The 19,417-nt window shown below is 40.2% G+C and overlaps 2 protein-coding genes across 2 annotated transcripts in view; one reads left to right on the top strand and one right to left on the bottom strand.

Moving 5' to 3' along the window:
* Window positions 1-29: 29 nt before the first annotated feature.
* gzmak (granzyme AK) lies at window positions 30-9,923 on the top strand. The gene is made up of 5 exons (XM_002941113.5): window positions 30-985; window positions 2,490-2,643; window positions 6,234-6,375; window positions 6,857-7,123; window positions 8,555-9,923. Exons 1-5 carry the CDS (start codon window positions 916-918, stop codon window positions 8,720-8,722), a joined length of 801 nt encoding a protein of 266 aa, XP_002941159.1. The 5' UTR covers window positions 30-915; the 3' UTR covers window positions 8,723-9,923.
* A 3,284-nt stretch (window positions 9,924-13,207) lies between these two features.
* Window positions 13,208-19,417, bottom strand: part of cdc20b (cell division cycle 20B) — a 28,891-nt gene continuing 22,681 nt past the window's right edge. Inside the window, exons 8-12 of the mRNA XM_004910356.4 lie at window positions 18,749-18,843; window positions 16,762-16,987; window positions 16,524-16,649; window positions 16,262-16,379; window positions 13,208-15,263 (exon numbers count right to left, since the gene is read on the bottom strand). Coding sequence (XP_004910413.1) covers window positions 15,160-15,263; window positions 16,262-16,379; window positions 16,524-16,649; window positions 16,762-16,987; window positions 18,749-18,843 — 669 coding nt within the window. The 3' untranslated portion in view covers window positions 13,208-15,159. The remainder of the gene's footprint in view (window positions 15,264-16,261; window positions 16,380-16,523; window positions 16,650-16,761; window positions 16,988-18,748; window positions 18,844-19,417) is intronic.

Genomic DNA, 19,417 nt, shown 5'->3' with positions numbered 1-19,417 from the left:
TGGAGGAAAATTGGCAGTTGCTACACTTCAAGAGTAAGGAATAAACAAATATTTTTGCATTTTTTCCTGCAGTTGGCTGAAGATAGCTACTGATTACTGATTGGATGCTATAGGTTAATGCCCAACTGCAAATTCACCTGGTGTGGCTTCTACCTAGGGCTGCCATCAAAGGCTGGGGGTGCAGCCAAAAACCCTGTCAGGAAATAAGTGGGCCTGGACAGCCATAAAAGGGCCGGCGCTTACAGCGAAAATAGGGTTTGGAATGATTGAGTTGGGGCTGGGAAGTTGGAAGCATGGTTATTCGAAGAGGAATCCATCACTTGGATTGGCTGTGTGTGCCATTAGCCTAAGGCTTCAATCCTCAAACACTGATACTACATTGTGGCAGTTTCACTCTAAGCTAATGGTAGTTGAACTCCTTGAGTGTTCCCAGGAAAAGCTTTTACGTTCCTCTGAATGCACTAATATAAGTTGCAATGCAATGTGCAAAGCCGCACCCATTAAACTGCTATTCCCAATGGTACTTTCCTATACTATTTTGAATAAGGTGCAAAGTACATGGTGCACCAGAACCCTATAATTAATACCTGCCTTGAGGAGGCATTGCTATGAAAGAGCTAAAGGTGATTTTCTCAAAATGAGAACAAAAGATCTTATTAGCTATTTCTCTTTACAAAACATACATTAGTTAGGCACAAATACAAACAATATACAATAGCTAGTGTCCATTTAATGTTCCTGCCTCACAATACACATAATTTATCTTCTTACAAATGACAAGAGGACAATTTCATTTCTCCTTTTATACCATATTAGGTTGAAGCTACGGTAGCTTAAAGTCCAGTGTTTCCTGTTGTGTATGTGACACTGCTTATAACAACACGAGCACACAGGAAGACTAAAGCACACAGGAAAATGGCTGGTTTAAAGACCTCTACAGTCTTTCTCTTTACTGCAGCTGCTTTTTTTCTGGTTATTTGGCAATGTAAGTACTTTTGTATTTCTATATATGTTATGAATATCACATGTACACAGATTTTCATTCTGGGTGGTGTCATATATGCATGTTATACATCGGAGGATAAAGTAAATGTTTTGTATATTCCTACACGTGGGGATGATAACAAGAATAAAGAGAGGGAGGTTGGGGGGGGGCAGTGTTGGGGTATGCAGCAAGATGGGCAAATACAAAGAGGTTACAGGTAGTGTTGCAGAACGGAGAAAATGTGCCTGTAAAGAGTAGTTACAAAGACATTTCAAATATTTTTAAAGAAAAAAAATGAGACCCATCTGTCGTCTGATCCAATATTGTAAAGACTCTGAATCAGCAAGAGAATTTAGTGCAGCAAGGTTAGATTCAATGTAGCAGCAATGGCTTCTGCACCACCTGGTGAGACTGACGGCATTTAGGAACTATGGCTATTTTGTGCATGAGATCTTTCTGATTCCTGGATTGACTTCCCCAATTTTGGTTCCTGCTTACTGCTAAATTGTGGTATGTTGGGATATTCCACGAGCTGCTGAAGAGAAAAAACCTTTGAGACACTCCTGGTCGGGGTCTGATAACACGCACAGGAATTCAAAATTATAGGGAGGGCCATATATTTTACAGTATCCGCTTCCTTAATGGTAGGCATTTTTATTAATCATTTAAAGGGGAACATCTCATAGCTGGTCTTTGTTTTTTATTTTTTGAACTTCTTTTTTTAATATTTTGTTTTATTGATTAAAATAACCAAGCCATGCTTTAAATACAAGGAAATGAGAAAGAAAGAGTCTTAACAGAAGAAAATATATTTAAAAAGTAATTACATTGATTTCCATAGCACAATTGTCATTACAATAAACAATAACCAGGGATACTTTTAGGGTTCGGCAGAAAGGACATTCACCCACAGCGCCAGTGTCACAAAGCCCCTTATGCTAAAAAAATGCTAAATACAAAAAGGCCTTATATTGCCTTTTATGTTACTAAATACAGAAAAGAATGCAGGTCAGACAGCACTAAACCTCTACAAAGAGTTGTTGTTGCCATCTACCGCCAACATCTTGCCCTACTCTCACCATCTTGCCCTACTATGCCTGCTTTTCCCCTACTCTTCCAGGCTATAACTTCTAATAGGGGGCTCTTGCCATGAATCCACTACAACTATCCATAATGCTCTCCACTTAGTTATATTTCTTCATTTATGTTTTTAGATGCATACCTACTACAACTGAGAATATGGCTAATGGCACTCTGGTGTTTTGACCACCAGTGTTCTCTGCTGGAAGGCAGCAGCGGTCAAAATTGTTGTGACCCAGTAGCTTAATTCTCTGTTCTGGTTACTGTGCATTCCAAAAATAACCCGTCTGCCTGTCACAGCTGCGGAAGCTGCTCAGAAAGCAGAGAAGACCCACCATCATCACCACCCCATATGCTTTAGAAACAGTAATTCTCACCTTATATTCTATATTTCCAGTATTGAAATTGTTTTCCTTATCTTCAGGTGAGTGCACAGAGATTATTGGTGGGAGAGAAGCTGTTCCGCATTCAAGACCATACATGGTTGCTCTGTACTTAAGAGAAAAAAAATTTAAAACCATATGTGGTGGAGTTTTGATAAAACCCAGCTGGGTATTAACTGCAGCTCACTGTAATATGTAAGTATTCCTTCCAGTTCTTCTACATGTGTAGGTGACAGACCTGTGTATATCAAATATTTATGACAAAGGTCTCAAGGAATACCGAAACGTTGGAATAACAAATAAACTTTGTTTCTTTTTCACCATACTTTTAAGTCCTGTGAGTGCCCTGCTTTATATGACATTATGGGGCCGATTCACTAAAGTGCGATTTAATGTGCGCTATTTATAGCGTGCGTTAAAAATTTTATCGCGTCTTAATTTTCGCGACTTTTCACACACGCTGTATTTCATGCGATAGTTTTGTCGCGATAAATAGCGTGCGCGGTATTTTCCGCATGCATGCTATTTATCGCATGCGCTAATTGTCGCGACATTACGCACGCGACAATCGGCAGCATAAAACTGGCGACATTTTGCCCTGGGAGAGCACAGAGTGCTAGAGAGGTGCTGTATAAATATTTATTTGCAAAAAAATATATATTGGCGTGTATGGCTAACATGGCATGCGTTCATTTGCACGACTATTTATATGCGGCTACAAGTGATGAAATGTTTCGCCAGGCATGGATTTGCAGCGAAATTTTGGATGTGCGGCGAATGTTTCCATGGCGAATTTTTTTATGCGTTTTGCCATTGGCGGATTGTTTTGCGAAACGCATTAAAAATTCGCTGTGGAAAAATTCGCCGCACGTCCAAAAATTCGCTCCGCCATGTGAACGCACGCCATGTTAGGCATACACGCCAATACTTTCGTTAAATTACTGTATTAAAAATGACCATTTCCCTGCAAACTGACAGCTGCGTCACTCTAGGGGAAACACATACTTGAATAAATAGCACTGCAAAGTCCATATTTTATTGGCAAAAGCTCATTTACTGTACTTTTCTATAATTATTATACCTAGTAATGTATTTTGTGCGACTAAAGATTTACCTCTATAGTACTGTATATTTTGGCGACTAAAGATTCACCGCTATAGTACTGTATAATATCGCGACAAAATATTCACCGCTATAGTACTGTATATTAGTAGCGAAATTCCATACATGCCAAGACTTTAGTAAAATTGAGTAAAAAGACACATACTTGAATAAATAACACTGTAAGTCCATATTTTATTGCCAAAAACTCATTTACTGTACTTTTCTATAATTTTTCGCCTGCCTGAAGTAGGAGTTAATTTTCGCATAGCCTAATGCGATATTTAGCGCGCCTAAGTGTTTGTGAATCATGCGATCGTATTCTTTTCAGCGCGGAAATTAACGTATGCATTAAAACTAGCGCATGCGGTTGCGCAAGAAATAACGCATGCGATATGGCAACTTAACGCACGCGATATTACTATGGTGAATCGCGCGCTAATTATCGTGACAAATTTAACGCAAAAAAGCATGCGATAAATTTTATTGCACTTTAGTGAATCAGGCCCTATATATATAGTTCTGTAGGATGAGAAAATATAGCCCTGTACAATCTACTTTTACAGGCATGAAAACGGTCTAAAAACCTACAGCACATACCAGTTTTGCCAAATCCTGACTTTTCTCCCATTCTAATCTCAGGCTTTCAAACTTGCATTTATGTAAAGTAGATTTTCACGTGTTCTGCCACACAGGTTGCCGTGTTTTATACCTTTTTACACTTAATGGCAATGTAACTTTGTCTTGGTGTATAGGTGCCTTTCCAGACTAGTGATGGTAGAACATGGGTCTAGGGTTGCCACCTGTCCGGCTTTGACCTGGACAGTGATGTTTTCAGAAGGACTGTACGGGTCAAAACTGCCTGCCAGTTTTTCAAATTAAGAAAACCAGGCAGGAGATTGACGTGGAGATCGGCCAATCGCCACGTCATAGCCCCACCAATGAACTGTACCTAACGAAGGGAGGTACAGTCTTCCCCTGAAACATTGTTCATTGTGGTAACACTGGCTAAAAACAAGAGAATTGTACAGCAAAAAAGTGGTGAGTGCTATGATTCTGTCCTACTTTATTACTTTAAAATCTGCCCTTTAATGCCAAGGGCCTGTACTCCTGTACTGTAATGTAATGTACTGGTCCCATGCTTTTTTTGAGAAAACAGAAGAGAATTGTTTGCAAAATGATATTTCCCCTTTTTGGTACAAACTGAACTATTACCCTATACAGTGTCCTTAATATGTCACGTTCCTGAAAAGCTATGCCAAAGTGCTGCAAACAACTGGGAAGTCAAATGACACTGAAAATCCCCCTATTATAAACATTTAGTATTTTGTTGGTGGATAAATACTGGCCCCCAAAGGTACATATTTATTTACTTTTTTTAAATTAAATAAATAGAAAGAAGAATAAAAATAATATATCTTATCCCTAATTGCTCTTTTTATCAATATTGTTTTTTATTATTTAGCACCTTTCTCTTGCTAGCAGCTTTTAGATTATGTTTCAGCTCAGGCCTTCAAAGCAACCATATCTATAGCGCATTTATCAGCCCATGTCTAGCTCATTATTCAGAGTGGGGGGGGGGTGGTAATTTTGCTACTCTGCACCATGCCCCTCTAAAGAATTTCGCAGAGGGGTCCGACCATTTTGGTGGGGCCTCCTAGTTCTGGCATTGATTTATGTGGGCAACATACAGGGGGAACCTGTTGCAAGAAAATAATGTTCTCCAGGATATTTTGTATCTTGTAAAGTCAAAGTCAGATAGCTCAAGGCCAGCCCACAGGTAACGTTCTTTCTCTATGGGGTTCCCACAGTGTAGTTCCATGTCATCATCTCTTTCAGGTGAAAGGTTCAACTGGTAGTGGGGACTTTCCTACTCTCCACCTCTGATGGGGAAAACATGGGGTTGAGGAAATCCGAATGAAGAGGGCAAAAAGTGTGTTGCTAGCCCTATGTACAGTAGATGTTGTTTTAGTGTGTAGTTGTAGTTTGAGATCCACTGATAATAAAGTTGCCACTAGGGTTGCCACCACTGACCTCAGCAAAAAACAAACAAAAGGGCAGGATGATGCCATTGGGAGCATGGCAGTTACATATGGGGGTGGGGCCATGCCATTTGGGGGTGTGTTTGTGCCTTGTGGTGAGGAGCCGTGACACCAGAGGTGGTCTTTGGCTTGAACACCCAAAAGAAAAACCAAACTGTTTGGATCGAAACCAAACAGGTGTCATCCCTAGCTGCCACCTCAGTTCCACTGATGGCACTCATCCAGAGTCATAAATTTTACATTTCTAGTCAGCTCCTGGCTTCTATCTCACTATATTGACCTGGCACCCAAAGAGCTAATAGGTATAATTACCCCTTAATATAACCACATTTTCTTTTCTGTGGGGGGAAAAAAATCCCAACCTCACATTTTGAAGTTACGTATGCTTTCTTTTGACTGGCCTCCTACCTAGGGGCGTTTTCATTCAGTCCAATCACAGAATGCTTTTCTGGTTTCAGTAGCTGAAATATACATAATTAGAGCCTAAAAGACTCATCTGTAATAACACTGAAAGATATAACTGTTACAGGAAGAATCTGGGTTTCTCCTGCCAACAAGTCACCCATTAAGTGATACCTGTTTCACATGTGCCTTGAAACAAAGGCAATACACTTTCACATTCTCCACATTTATTTCTTGTAGCACAGAGAAAACTAAGATCATTATTGGTGCCCATTCACTTACTGCCAAGGAAAGCCAGAAGCAGATAATACCTATCATCAAAAAATTCCAGCACGAGGACTTCAGGATAGAGACATTTGATTACGATGTTCAGCTTTTACAGGTAACATTACCAAACATCACAGCGCTGTAGAGACCTAAATGAAGTGAGTTAAGGTGGCCATACACAGGCAGCTTTCTTTAAGCTTGGCAGCTTATCTGCCCATGTATGTGGCCTCTTTTGTCGGATCAGAGACCACATGGGCTCATTGATGCAGTCCTTGCTCCAACTTTTCCTATCCCCTTCATTGCAATGTGTTAGTTTGACCCTAGGGCAAAACGATCACATTAGCAAAATATCGTCCACTCAAGGTGGGCATATCAGGGAAAAGATTAGCTTGTTTGGTGACCTCACCGAACAAGCAAATCTTACTGTCTTACCATCTATGGCCACCTTTAAAGAAGAGGAAAATCAATTAGAAAATAAAAAAGTGAGCAAAAAGGTGGTTAGGTGAGACCTATTAAGTCATTCTTTTTGTTCTATTTTGTGGAGTACAGTAATAATACATGTTATAAAATAGTGACTGTGTTACTGTTTATTTCAGTTGTCTAAAGCCGCAGTGCTCGGAAGCGATGTCAGTGTTTTACCATTATCAGTGAAGCGTAAGAAGCTGCAGCCCGGAACTGTGTGTGAAACAGCGGGATGGGGAACGACCACTAACCACCGCAACATAATTTCAGATAAACTAATGGAAGTCAATGTAACAATAGTGGATACAAAAACATGCGCTAAGAGATGGAAACCTCTTATCAATATAACCAGGAATATGATCTGTACCAGTGAGAATGTAGAAGTGAAGGGGACTTGTGGCGTGAGTATTTTGTAGCTACACTGTCACCATTCTGATTGCCTTATTATATTCAAGAACATTGTTTCAGGGAATTTTACATATTTTATGATAGTATTTGATATTTAGGAACTCAATTCATGTGGCAGTGCTTGGGAATTAGGCTTGGAACAATTAAAGTAGGGCATTTGGAACCAACCATAGGACTTATGCTTTTGGTTTCAACAGACTGACACAAAAAGGGGCCATTACTTACCACACTACAGTGGCTCTTGGCTGCAGTCAGTTGCATGAAAAATCCCACTCAACAGAGGCCCTTGCGTTAACGTGCACTCCTTGCACTTCCGTATAGTTGAGCTCACCACCACTGCCTTCCTCCTACCTCCTGTTCCAAATTAAGCAGAGGTGCACCTATCAACACAGTGGAACCCTGGAGATACTGCCACCGTCAAACCAGATGGTAGCCCAGGGTTTCCACAAAAGCTTGGGTCAATTGTCACAGCACAGTTGCACCTAAAGAATAGTATGCACGTCATTGAAAGTCACACTTTGGCCACTGCCCTTGTGGTCGTAAATGACTTCTACAATTTTAATTCTGGTAAGATTTGGTAAAAGAGATAGTCTTACCACATGTAGCTACAGGAATGTTTTGTGTTCCATTCCAATATCTACTTCTTCAGTTCTCTTATATCAGTGTTAATTAATATTTTTGTATAATATCCATATTGAATGTGAATGAGCTTAGGGGCCCAAGATTCAGTCTACACTTAGGAAGCTGCAAAAGAAAATGAACACTGTTAAACTGGATCATGGTGACCTATTTTTGGTCCCTGAACCAAAGGTTGAGTACAACTGTCTCAAGTCATCTCTTGGGCTTTTCTTAGTAGCTTAATGCACAGAATGTCTTAATGTCCTTTATATATTGATAATGGGTGAGTGCAGAGGATCTCTTGTTGTTGTTTCTATCTCTTGGGCTTCTGCTGTAAAAGCAAACACTGGAAATCCTCTATATTTGCACACAAGCTAGCATTTTAACATGCACGTATGATAAAATTAGTTCGATTAACTTTGAATTGGATCAAACTGATGTTCGATGGGACTTGGAAATCACTCCAGTTATACTCTCCTGAACAGAAGACAACCTTTAAATTAGACAAAACATTGTGTTGTACTATTTCCGCAGGCATTGCCTCTGTTAATTTTGTGTAAGGACATGCCAATGGTGAGAGGTGGTGGGCACCAGGGGATAGAATAGACCTGCTTAGTGAAATTTCACAGTGCCAGTATTGTAGGCCCAGAACAAAACCGCTGATTGAATGGAATAAACCTGGGTGACCTTTATGTGACGTATGTGATAGACTGTAAGTTGTTTCTGTACAAAATAAATAATATAGAATTATTGCTCTCTGTTTAATGAACACATTTATTAACGTAACACATATATTTCTATTTCAGGGAGACTCCGGAGGGCCTTTGATTTGCAATGGATCTTTAAGGGGACTCACATCTTTTGGCATGCCAGAGTGTGCTCTTCCTGGGGACGCAAGTGTCTACGCAAAACTCAACAGGAACATCATCCGCTGGATTAATAAAATAATTAGTGGCGTGCATAAGATATTTTAATATGATTTTATCTTTTAAGCCTATAGTTAAATGGAGGTTCTGTGTGTTCCAGAAAACTCCCAGCTCATCATGCAAATCAATAAACATGTGACTATTAATCTTTGGGAATAGGCCCTCACAGATTTAAGGGGAGATTTATTAAGACACGAATGCCCCGAGCATATTTTCGCTGATTTTTTCGCGTTTGCACGACTTTTTCGTACGCAAAAGATGTCACCACATCAAAACCTTTCACACACAAAATCAATAATGGCATTAGAGTGTGATTCGCTGTAGTCTGTAGTAGCAGCAATTATCACAAGCCACAGGTGGAACCCTAGAATTATCAGCATGCCTGAGTGACTGTTATTCCAGGGTTCCCTAGCATCAATAGACACTTGCACACTGTTCATTGGAGAGAGCTCTTCTGTGGCTATTTCCTATCACAATGAAGGTGGCTATACATGGGCAGATTTGAGCTGCTGATTCAGGTCCTTTAGGCAGATTCAGCAGCTTATCTGCCTCTGTATGGAGCCTTCCAACAGGCCTCCATGACCGATATCTGGGCAAAAATTGTCCATATGTAGATTGAATAGGCTTGATCTTTCTGTTGGATTGAAGACCACAACGCCTCACTGATGTGGCCCTCACTCTGACTTTTTGTATCCCCCTCATTGTAATGTGACCGTTTGGCCTTAGGGCCAAATAATCACAATAGCACGATATCGCCCACCCAAGGTGGGTATATTAGGGGAAAGATTCACTTGGTGTTGGCGACCTTTCCAAATGAGCGAATCTTATAGGTGGTTATAGGTATAGCCACCTTTACACTGATTGCCACTTCTGTAGTTGCATTAATTCTGCTATTTAATCCCAACAATTAAGTTTGCTAATTAACTAAATAAATTTTAATGACCAAATGGCCTTTGTTGTTTCTTGGTATAACTTTATAAATCTTTCTCTTTCTTCTGCATTTCTCTGTCTAGCGGAGTAATATATTTTACTTAGTAACAGCCAATCTCATCCAACAAAAATGTTATTGGTTGAAGCTATATTGTGAAAAATGAGTGAGATGTTGTAGTTGCTGCTGAAATCATTTAAGATCAAGGCATTGTAAAGAGCACTGAATATCACGCGCTCAATCCAAGATTAGGAAAAAATAATTACTAAGGGGCCTATTCATTAAAGTCCGAATTACGAGTACGATTTGCGAAAATTCGCATTAAATGTGAAAATTTCTGATGTGCGTTAATTTTGCGAAAAGTCGCGAAAATATCGTGGTATGATTAGAAAATTTTCGTATCTGAACGATTGTAAACAGCGCAAACACTTTTCTGACTTTGAACCTTCAGTGCATGTTTTTGGAAGCCTCCCATAGGACTCAATGGCACTCTGCAGCTCCAACCCGGCCCAAGGAAAGTCTCCCATAGGGCTCAATGGCACTCTGCAGCTCCAACCCGGCCCAAGGAAAGTCTCCCATAGGGCTCAATGGCACTCTGCAGCTCCAACCTGGCCCAAGGAAAGTCTCCCATAGGGCTCAATGGCACTCTGCAGCTCCAACCCGGCCCAAGGAAAGTCTCCCATAGGGCTCAATGGCACTCTGCAGCTCCAACCTGGCCCAAGGAAAGTCTCCCATAGGGCTCAATGGCACTCTGCAGCTACAACCTGGCCCAAGGAAAGCCTCCCATAGGGCTCAATGGCACTCTGCAGCTCCAACCTGGCCCAAGGAAAGTCTCCCATAGGGCTCAATGGCACTCTGCAGCTCCAACCCGACCCAAGGAAAGTCTCCCATAGGGCTCAATGGCACTCTGCAGCTCCAACCTGGCCCAAGGAAAGTCTCCCATAGGGCTCAATGGCACTCTGCAGCTCCAACCCGACCCAAGGAAAGTCTCCCATAGGGCTCAATGGCACTCTGCAGCTCCAACCCGGCCCAAGGAAAGTCTCCCATAGGGCTCAATGGCACTCTGCAGCTCCAACCTGGCCCAAGGAAAGTCTCCCATAGGGCTCAATGGCACTCTGCAGCTCCAACCTGGCCCAAGGAAAGTCTCCCATAGGGCTCAATGGCACTCTGCAGCTCCAACCTGGCCCAAGGAAAGTCACAGTACCGAAGCTTGAATGAATTCCAAAACTTTCGTACTCGTTGCGACAAATAAGATTTACGAAAAAGTCTCAGAAAATATGCACAGTTCTAAAAGTTAGAAAAAATAAAAAAAATTTCTATTTGTAACCAATCATACATTGATAAATGGGCCCCTAAGTCCTCAATGGGACAGAGAAGCTGTAATCATAAAATTCTTTCCTGGTGGTACAACACCCCTGTCAAGCTCAGCAAAATGTTCCTTGGTTTTTCAGATAAGTTCTTAATCTTAATTAAATAATATGATTTTCATTTCTTGTTGTGAATACTTTGTTTAGGGCTCTGGCACACGGGGAGATTAGTCGCCCGCGACAAATCTCCCTTGTCACGGGTGACTAATCTCCCCGAACTACCATCCCACCGGCGAACATGTAAGTCGCCGGTGGGATGGTACACGATGTGCAGGCGATTTCGGCAAATCGCCGAAGTTGCCTCGCGAGGCATTTTCGGCGATTTGCTGAAATTGCGCCGCAGCGTGTGCCATCCCACCGGCGACTTACATGTTCGCCGGTGGGATGGCAACTGATGGCAACACGGGGAGATTAGTCGCCCGCGAACAGGGAGATTTGTCTGTATCAGTTTGAAGTTAATAAGGTCTATTTTGTGAATGGAACTATTGTTCTGTCATTAAAAATGATAAAAAAAGATCAAACAACAAAGTTGGTTTCATTGGCAGTGAGAGACACAGAACAAGTTGCTTAACAGAAGGCAGAGCTGTCGGACACAAGCCCTGTGCCCTGCAACCTGTGCAAGATACATGATCCGAGGGGATGCCCTTGTGCTGCCCCCAACCTGCCCCCTTTAATTGTGTTCATTGCCAGACATACTGTACTCATGTGTAAAATACCACATATTTTCAAATGAAGCAGTGGTTAGTCAAATGGGTAAGTAAGTGTTTTGGGATGCTTGGGTTTTTTAAGCCAATATCATCCAAGAAATGCATACATCATCAATGCAAGTCTTTTTTTCTTTCTGTTATATTTCTAGTGTTTAAACATATTTTGATTAAAAATAAGTTGAATATCACGCTTGCAATGGCTTACAGACCAGCTTTCCATAGCCTTATGTGCCCTCATTGCTGAACTTGCAGATCAGAACTTGAACCCCTTAAAGAGAGAAAGGGTAAAGTTTTCTCTACCAGTTTAGCAACAAAAATATAAGTTATATTCTACACCCACTTCGTTCTTCATATTTTTACTTAATATCACCTTATTGGCTTCACCAAGAAGGCTTCTTTTGTCAGTCATGAAGGGCTGCTTGTGTTATCGTTGGTGTTTATGTTACACATCATCATTTATTTATATAGTGCCTGCAAATAATGCAGTGCTTTACATTAATTTCTAACAAACTGGGATCTTACAACTTAACAAACAAGGGTTTAAAGAGTATCAATAGGATCAGAGACCCCTGCTCGCAAGAGCTTTCACATCACAACACGTTTTTTAAGCAGTATATAGCACAGATGTAATAGGTATAATAATATTATTAAATAAGATCAAATGTATTCAGTTTCACATTAACAGCTATTTCGGTTTCCATTTCCAATATGCATGGTGCGTTAGCTAGGAAGAGAACAGCAGGTTTGTTAAAGGATCACTTTCAGTATTATAAGGGAATGGCACTATAATTATTAATCCACATGGCTTTATGAAGAACAGATTGTCATATTTAAACATATTTACTTGCTAGCAAGGTATTGTCCTGTATTTGAAGGAAAATAGATTCGCAGGAGGAGATATTGATACTTAGGGGCCCATTTACTTACTCACGAACGGGCCGAATGCGTCCGATTGCGTTTTTTTCGTAATGATCGGTATTTTGCGATTTTTTCGGAAAATTATCGCGACTTTTTCGTTACCAATACGATTTTTGCGGAAAAACGCGAGTTTTTCGTAGCCATTCCGAAAGTTGCGATTTTTTCGTAGCGTTAAAACTTGCGCAAAACGTCGCGCCTTTTAAGTTTTAACGCTACGAAAAAAGCGCAACTTTTCGCGCAAGTTTTAACGCTACGAAAAAATCGCAACTTTCGGAATGGCTACGAAAAACTCGCGTTTTTTCGCACAAATCGTATTGGTAACGAAAAAGTCGCGATAATTTCCGAAAAGTTGTAAAGGCGCCGAAAAAATCGCAAAAATACGAAAAAGTCGCAAAACGTTCGTTTCCAATCCGAATTTTTTCCATTCGGACTCGGATTCGACCCATAGTAAATGTGCCCCTTACTGTGTTTTACACAGCATTGGTAAAGCTTTAGAGCAGGGATCCCCAACCTTTTTACTTGAGAGCCACACTCAGATGTAAAACATGTTTGTGAGCCACACATGCATGAAAAAAGTTCCTTGAAGATGTAAATTAAGGGCTGTGATTGAGACTATGTTTTATCTGCAACTTTATTTCCAAGGATCTCCCAAATAGTTGTCTTTTTTATCCTTTATTTACATGACACATTCATAGAGCTCTTAACTGTTTATGATTCACATCAGTCCCTGCCCCACTGGAGCTTACAAACTAAAGCCTGTAGCACAAATAACATTTCCCCACCATCAGCTTTATACCACTTTGTGCCTCCTGGCATCAGTAGCATTTTCATTGGTGAAATTTAAATACATCAATAATTCCACAAACAGTAAAGAATTTAATTCACTATAAGGTTACAGATTCCATAACAATAAATACAGTATTCCCAGCTGTCTTAAAGACAAATAAATAATACAAGACAGATAATAATTAATATTTACACATACTACATGATATAAATTAAGACATAAATAACTATGAGTTCACAATCCGACATCCGACATCCTATAAACAAGCTGGAAAGAACACCTACACTTTCACACATATTACATCAACAAATATATTATTCTCCATACAGACAGCAAAGAGGCATAATGATCATTTACAAAGAACAGTCAAGGTGTAAAGGGCAAAAAAAAAAAGAGCAAACCAAGATATTTTTGCACTTTTTTAGCAAAAATATCTTGAGTATCTTGGGTGTAGCACTTTGCATACAGGACATAGCTGAGCTGTGTACCTCAGGCAAGTCACACAAGTTAGAGAGCACTCGGGGGGGGGGGCACAAGGTGCATGAGGCGCACACCACAGTTGTGCCGCAGGGGAAAGTGCTAAGTGATCGAGTGCCCCAAAGTGCCCTTTCTGTGCATCTGGGCATAAGTAAATATGCCCTGTTTTTCTCAGCTGTATTTATGAGTGTATAATTTTTATGTACCAGCAAATATAAATTTAGAAATGTAGGCAAAGGCATTAAGTGAACTTACTGAGTGCTTCTCTGGGCACTTTTACAACTTAGATTAGATTACTTAGATTTACTTTTTTACTATTTTAGCTGTTTCTGAGTTATTAGAAGTTTTAGGCTGCTAATACCAGGCTTGTATCTCAACAGTTCTCTCTGGTCAGCAAGCCTAGAGTTAACTGAGTTATAAATGAAGTCCATAGAAAGTGCATTAGATAGGGTTGCTAAAACTTTTAAAGAGTCTGAAACGGTCTAGAACTGCTATTATCTCAGAAAACACAATAAGAAAACTAATGTAAATTGCAAAACTTCTCAGAGGACCATTCTGAATACATCTGAGTGGCTGGTAAAATGCAGACAAAAGTCATGTATTTAGGAGTTTATGGGGGTAATTTATATTGCAGAACGCAGTGTGCAAAGTGGCAAAAAAGGCCATAGCTAGTCATTTTGGTGCACTTTGCATATTGTGTTCAGGCCTCTGTGTTCTATTTCCGAGAACTGAGACCTGCAGCTAACCGCTTGAATAGAGTGCTGCTTGCATTAGGCATCGTCATCATGTATATAGCTCCAGCAAGTTTCGCAGTGTTTCGCATTGATTCATAACAAACGGGGATCTTACAATAATTTAACACAAGAGCTTACAATATAAAGGCAGCGTTCTAAACAACAGGGTCAGCTGGCGGAGGCACAAAAGTAGGCCTTGGGCTTTGCACTCTTGCACTCTTTAGTGCTCTAGCTTTTGTGACCTGGGAAATGTAAATGCCATGGCCTGGCAGAAGCTCAGTTGTTATATAAGGAGGGGTGGACACAAAGGCAGAATGCAAAGGATGGAAACTGCATATACTACATACTCTTTCTTTCTCTGACAGGCTAAAAAAATTGTTTATAATACTGTTTGTTTTTTAAATAAGTACACCACTTAATTTCCTTCTCTGCCAAAGAGGAAGTGGCTACAGACTATAAAAAGCATCAGGAAGGTATTTTTTTTTTATAACACCATGAATTTAACAGAGAAAGAAGCCTGTTCACTTTAAGTCTTTTTCAACAAACACTCAGGGTTCTTGTTTCCTCTCAGTTGCCGTACTTCCATATATTGGCTGTTCCATTTGCTGCAGCAGAAAAGATCCTTCTTTGATCTGGACTTAATGCAAGATGCAGGACTCTTCCTTTGTGCCCTAGGAAGAAAGTGCCAAGTGGCTAGTGTAAGTCTTGGCACACATGTCCCACAGTAAGGTCCTTTCAGCTTGGTTACATTTACAAAAGACAGCATAGCCCTCTAAACTACAAAATACATTAAATATTCGCTGTCTGACATTATTGCTGTTCCACATGTTTACAGTAATAAATATTTGTAGTAGATAGTTGTTTTCTTATCAGCTGTTTAGCAGCAGGAGGCTACAGAAAGTCGAGATATTTCTCTGTTGAGGGCATTAGGGCCCTTAACTGTTCAGAGCTTATAGCAGATGGAAAGGTGAAAACTAAGTAAGCTCTATCAGAAAGGTCTATGTAAATACAGCTATAACAGCTACTCTCAGTGAAAAGAAACATCAAATTCTTTCCTTCTATTATGTATACATGATCTTCTGTATCAGACCCAGCAAAATCTTTCAGGGCATGGCATGAGCCTGCTCAGTTTGATCCTCTCTTTTCTCTGTCCCTCCCTACTTCTCCTCCCCCTCCCATCCCTGTTGTAATCTGAGCTGTTCTGATCTGTTCCCTCCCTGCATGCTGATGCGTGGAAGTGACATCAGACCAAGCTTAAATGGCAGCTGCTATCTTAAACAGAGGGAGCGTCTATGGCTGTTTACTCAGGTATATAGTAAAGTATTCTGCAGAGTCAATATATCGTTCTAGCTTGCAGTATTGCAGCTAATCTATTGCCAATAAAATATGCCAGTAGCTTTCCTTCTCCTTTAATTAGAAAATATACAAAAGAGGTCAAAAGTGCAAAAATGGGCAGAATTAACTGTTACTATTTGATAAATAAGAGAGTATTGAGAGCAAGGATCTGCTGTGGCACAAAAATTAATTTGAGACATGAAACCGCCTGCCCACTGCTCCTAAGTCTGAATTTCTGGAGTCCAGTGTAACCACCTGCTGTGCTTTGACATGGCTAGGAATGTCCCCAAAAGCTGGCTAACATCATTGTAAAAGACATAACATTTACACTCACCGTAATAATCATTCATTTTTAACAAAGAAGGGTATTGCCAGATAGTCATCTGATTTCTGCTGGGTCCGTGGCCAGTAAGCAGTTCTTTAGTCTGCGGCAGCCAAAGCAGGGAGCAGATCTACCACATTAAATATATGAAAACATGTAAAGGAAGAAAACAACTGTTAATGTTAAAAGACTGGAAAACTCCACCCTAGAAAAATCAACACTCTCCCCTAAAGTTGCTGTTCTTAACCCTTTTTATGGTTACTACTGTGATCACCTGTGAGTTTGTATTTGCAGAATGAATGTTCTTCCCAGAGTTTGTGTCCCATATACGTATGAGCCCATCTGTCATGCCTCCACCCACGGCAAGTGTGTCGGAGAGCCATGGGCACCAGTTCATGGCCTAGTTTTTGACAGAACAGAAAAACTGTACGGTTATATGGATATCTATCTATCTATCTACTATCTATCTATCTATTTTGTTCCCACTTAAAGAGACAGAACATGGCTCTTACCTTTACAGCAGTCGGATGAGGCATATTTAGCAATGGTGACTTAAGCTTGGTCTCCCCTGGATCACAGGGCCAGATCTTTAGGTCCCCATCACTTGAGCCGCTAGCTAATTTGTTGCCACATGGTGACCACTTCAGACTGCAGATGCCTTGCTTGTGTTGCAACGTTCCAATATGGTGCTCAGCTATTCGAACATCATGGTGATGAATATGCCCAAGCCGTGACCCGCTGAAGTGCAAGACAAAGCTGGTATTATTACAAGTCTGCTTATCTTTAGCACATCTAATTATAAGAATAAGCAGTAATAATAATCACCTTCTTTAGTGGAAAATAATACTACATGCATTGAGTGAGTGTAACAATTATAGGTGATATCTACCTTTTGCCAAGTCCTACCAGACTGGTAAGATATTGCAAAAGAATAACATTACCAATACCCCAGGATGGGCTATTGCTGTGGTGGAGGGAGGTCACCAACCCCCTCCTCCTCTACAGACATGCAGAGATCAGCAGCTGAGATTAATTCCAGCAGAGGGTTAAGTGCCTCTGTACATGCCCAGGCTTTTTGTCAGCCAACCAGATTACTGTAAATAGAAGCGACTACTACTAATGCGCACTAGCACTAAAATCCCTGCTACCAATCTCTGCATCTGGGCCTAACCCAGAATCCAGTAAGTGCTTCATTTTAATATATAAAGTAGGCATTTTTTTTTTTTTTTTAAAGCATTCAATTGAAGAATGTTTTTTTTCTGCTAAGTTCTACCAGTCCGGTAGGACTTTGATCAATATTAAGGGGATGTCAACCTTTTACAAACACCACAGAATGGACTAGGCCCCCTGGATGCCCCACTACTCTGCGGAGCTAAGCCAATTCTGTAGCAACTTTCTTTAAGACAAGTATTAAGGACAGGCTCTTTGCACAGAACTCCTTCCTAAAACTGTGCATAACTGAAACAACATTGCAGCAGTCAGCTCTCCTCCAGTCCAGGCTCTAGAGGTCATTTGAAAGCCCATGGATGCAAAAGAACAAGAGCGTGCCCAAAAGTGCTCATTCCGCACAGTGGGCAAAGTGCAAAAAAATGGCCGATTGTACCCTTTTGCACTTTGCACACTGCATCGGGCATTGTGAATGAGCACTTTTATTCCAACAATACCTTGCACAGTTCTGCGATTCTCCTTTCTTTTAGGTCTGGTAATCTTACAACATACAAAGCATTGTAGGAATTGAAGTCTTGGGTGGGATTATGGGTATATATTTCCTATGTGTAAGAAATGGAGAGAGGTCTCTGATGAAGTGCGCTGTCACGAAACGCGTAAGACCTCAAGCTGTGTTTTTTAGAGGTGCAAATAAAGGTTGATCGATTTTAATATCACCTGTTGCAGCTTTTTTATGCTGACCTGGAGTGCACTGCCAATGTGTGAAGTTTTGTGACGAGATTTGTCCCCTGGCTACGGACTCGGGGCAGGAGCACCCGGGTCAACAGGACTGTCTGGTAAGCATTAAAAAAAAATATTTATACACAGTCAGTACACAACAGGGCTCTTTAAATCTATTAAATAAAGCAATAAACTATTCATTATCATTATTACCAACTTATCACTTTCATTTAAAGGTGATTAGAAATTCCTATAATGATTGCTAAATTTTAATCTAATCAGATCAACATTTTAGACATGCTGCTATCACGTAATCTACACAGATCAACTTTTCTGATACGCTGCTATTATGGAGTGATTTCACTGATGGGCCAATACTTGGTGGTTTAAGTTTTATATATTAATTATATATTAATTGCAGCACAACATCCTTTTTTGTGGTTTGAGTTATCTGCACTCCGTTATCGCGCTGATTGAGGTTACTGCAACTTCTGACCTTTTTATCCTCCAACTGTGACGCCAACGCCTGGTCACCCATTATTAAAAACATTAAACTGAGTTTTCTTATCCTTAAAACAGTAATACTACCCACACATTTGCAGGGCTCCTTACCTGCTAAGTATGTGATTATTCCAGCTTAAGGCTCCCACAACTGACATATGTCCCAGCATATTTCTCAGTCTCTTTTGTGTTTCAATGTCCCACAGCTATAGAAAAAAAAATAACTTACTAAGCATGTTATCTCTTGATAGACAGGATAATTTTAGAATCATGAAAATCCCTGTGTAAGAACATATATTAAAGCTTATATACTGTTTGGTGCGGCAGAACCACAGATATAGGCTCTACAAGTAACTGGGCAGTACAGATGGGATCGACTGTATTAAATTACATTTTATCTGATTTTGGTTACCCAGACACAGACAGCAACCTAAGTGCATTGACAATTGTAATTCAAAGTTAAATATTTAAAGTAAAAAAATAAAAAATACAATAAATAAAAAAATTATTATATTATTATATTATTACAAATAAATATATGTATTATGTGATCATCTGCAGATACTAAACAGGACCCCTACACAGGGTTGTGATACAGTTCTTGGCAATTACAATGACTAAAGACAAGGTTGGACTGTAGGTATAGACAAAGCAACCCTAATCTGATATATGCTCCTATGATACAGGATTGAGTTTGGAATTTAAACAATGACTATACGGATGTATTAAACAATATACCCCAATTAATTAGATATGTTCTCCCTAGGCATGTGCCCCTCG

Source organism: Xenopus tropicalis, chromosome 1, assembly GCF_000004195.4.
Source record: "Xenopus tropicalis strain Nigerian chromosome 1, UCB_Xtro_10.0, whole genome shotgun sequence".
Lineage (NCBI taxonomy): Eukaryota > Metazoa > Chordata > Amphibia > Anura > Pipidae > Xenopus > Xenopus tropicalis.
This window is presented reverse-complemented; position numbering and strand designations above follow the sequence as displayed.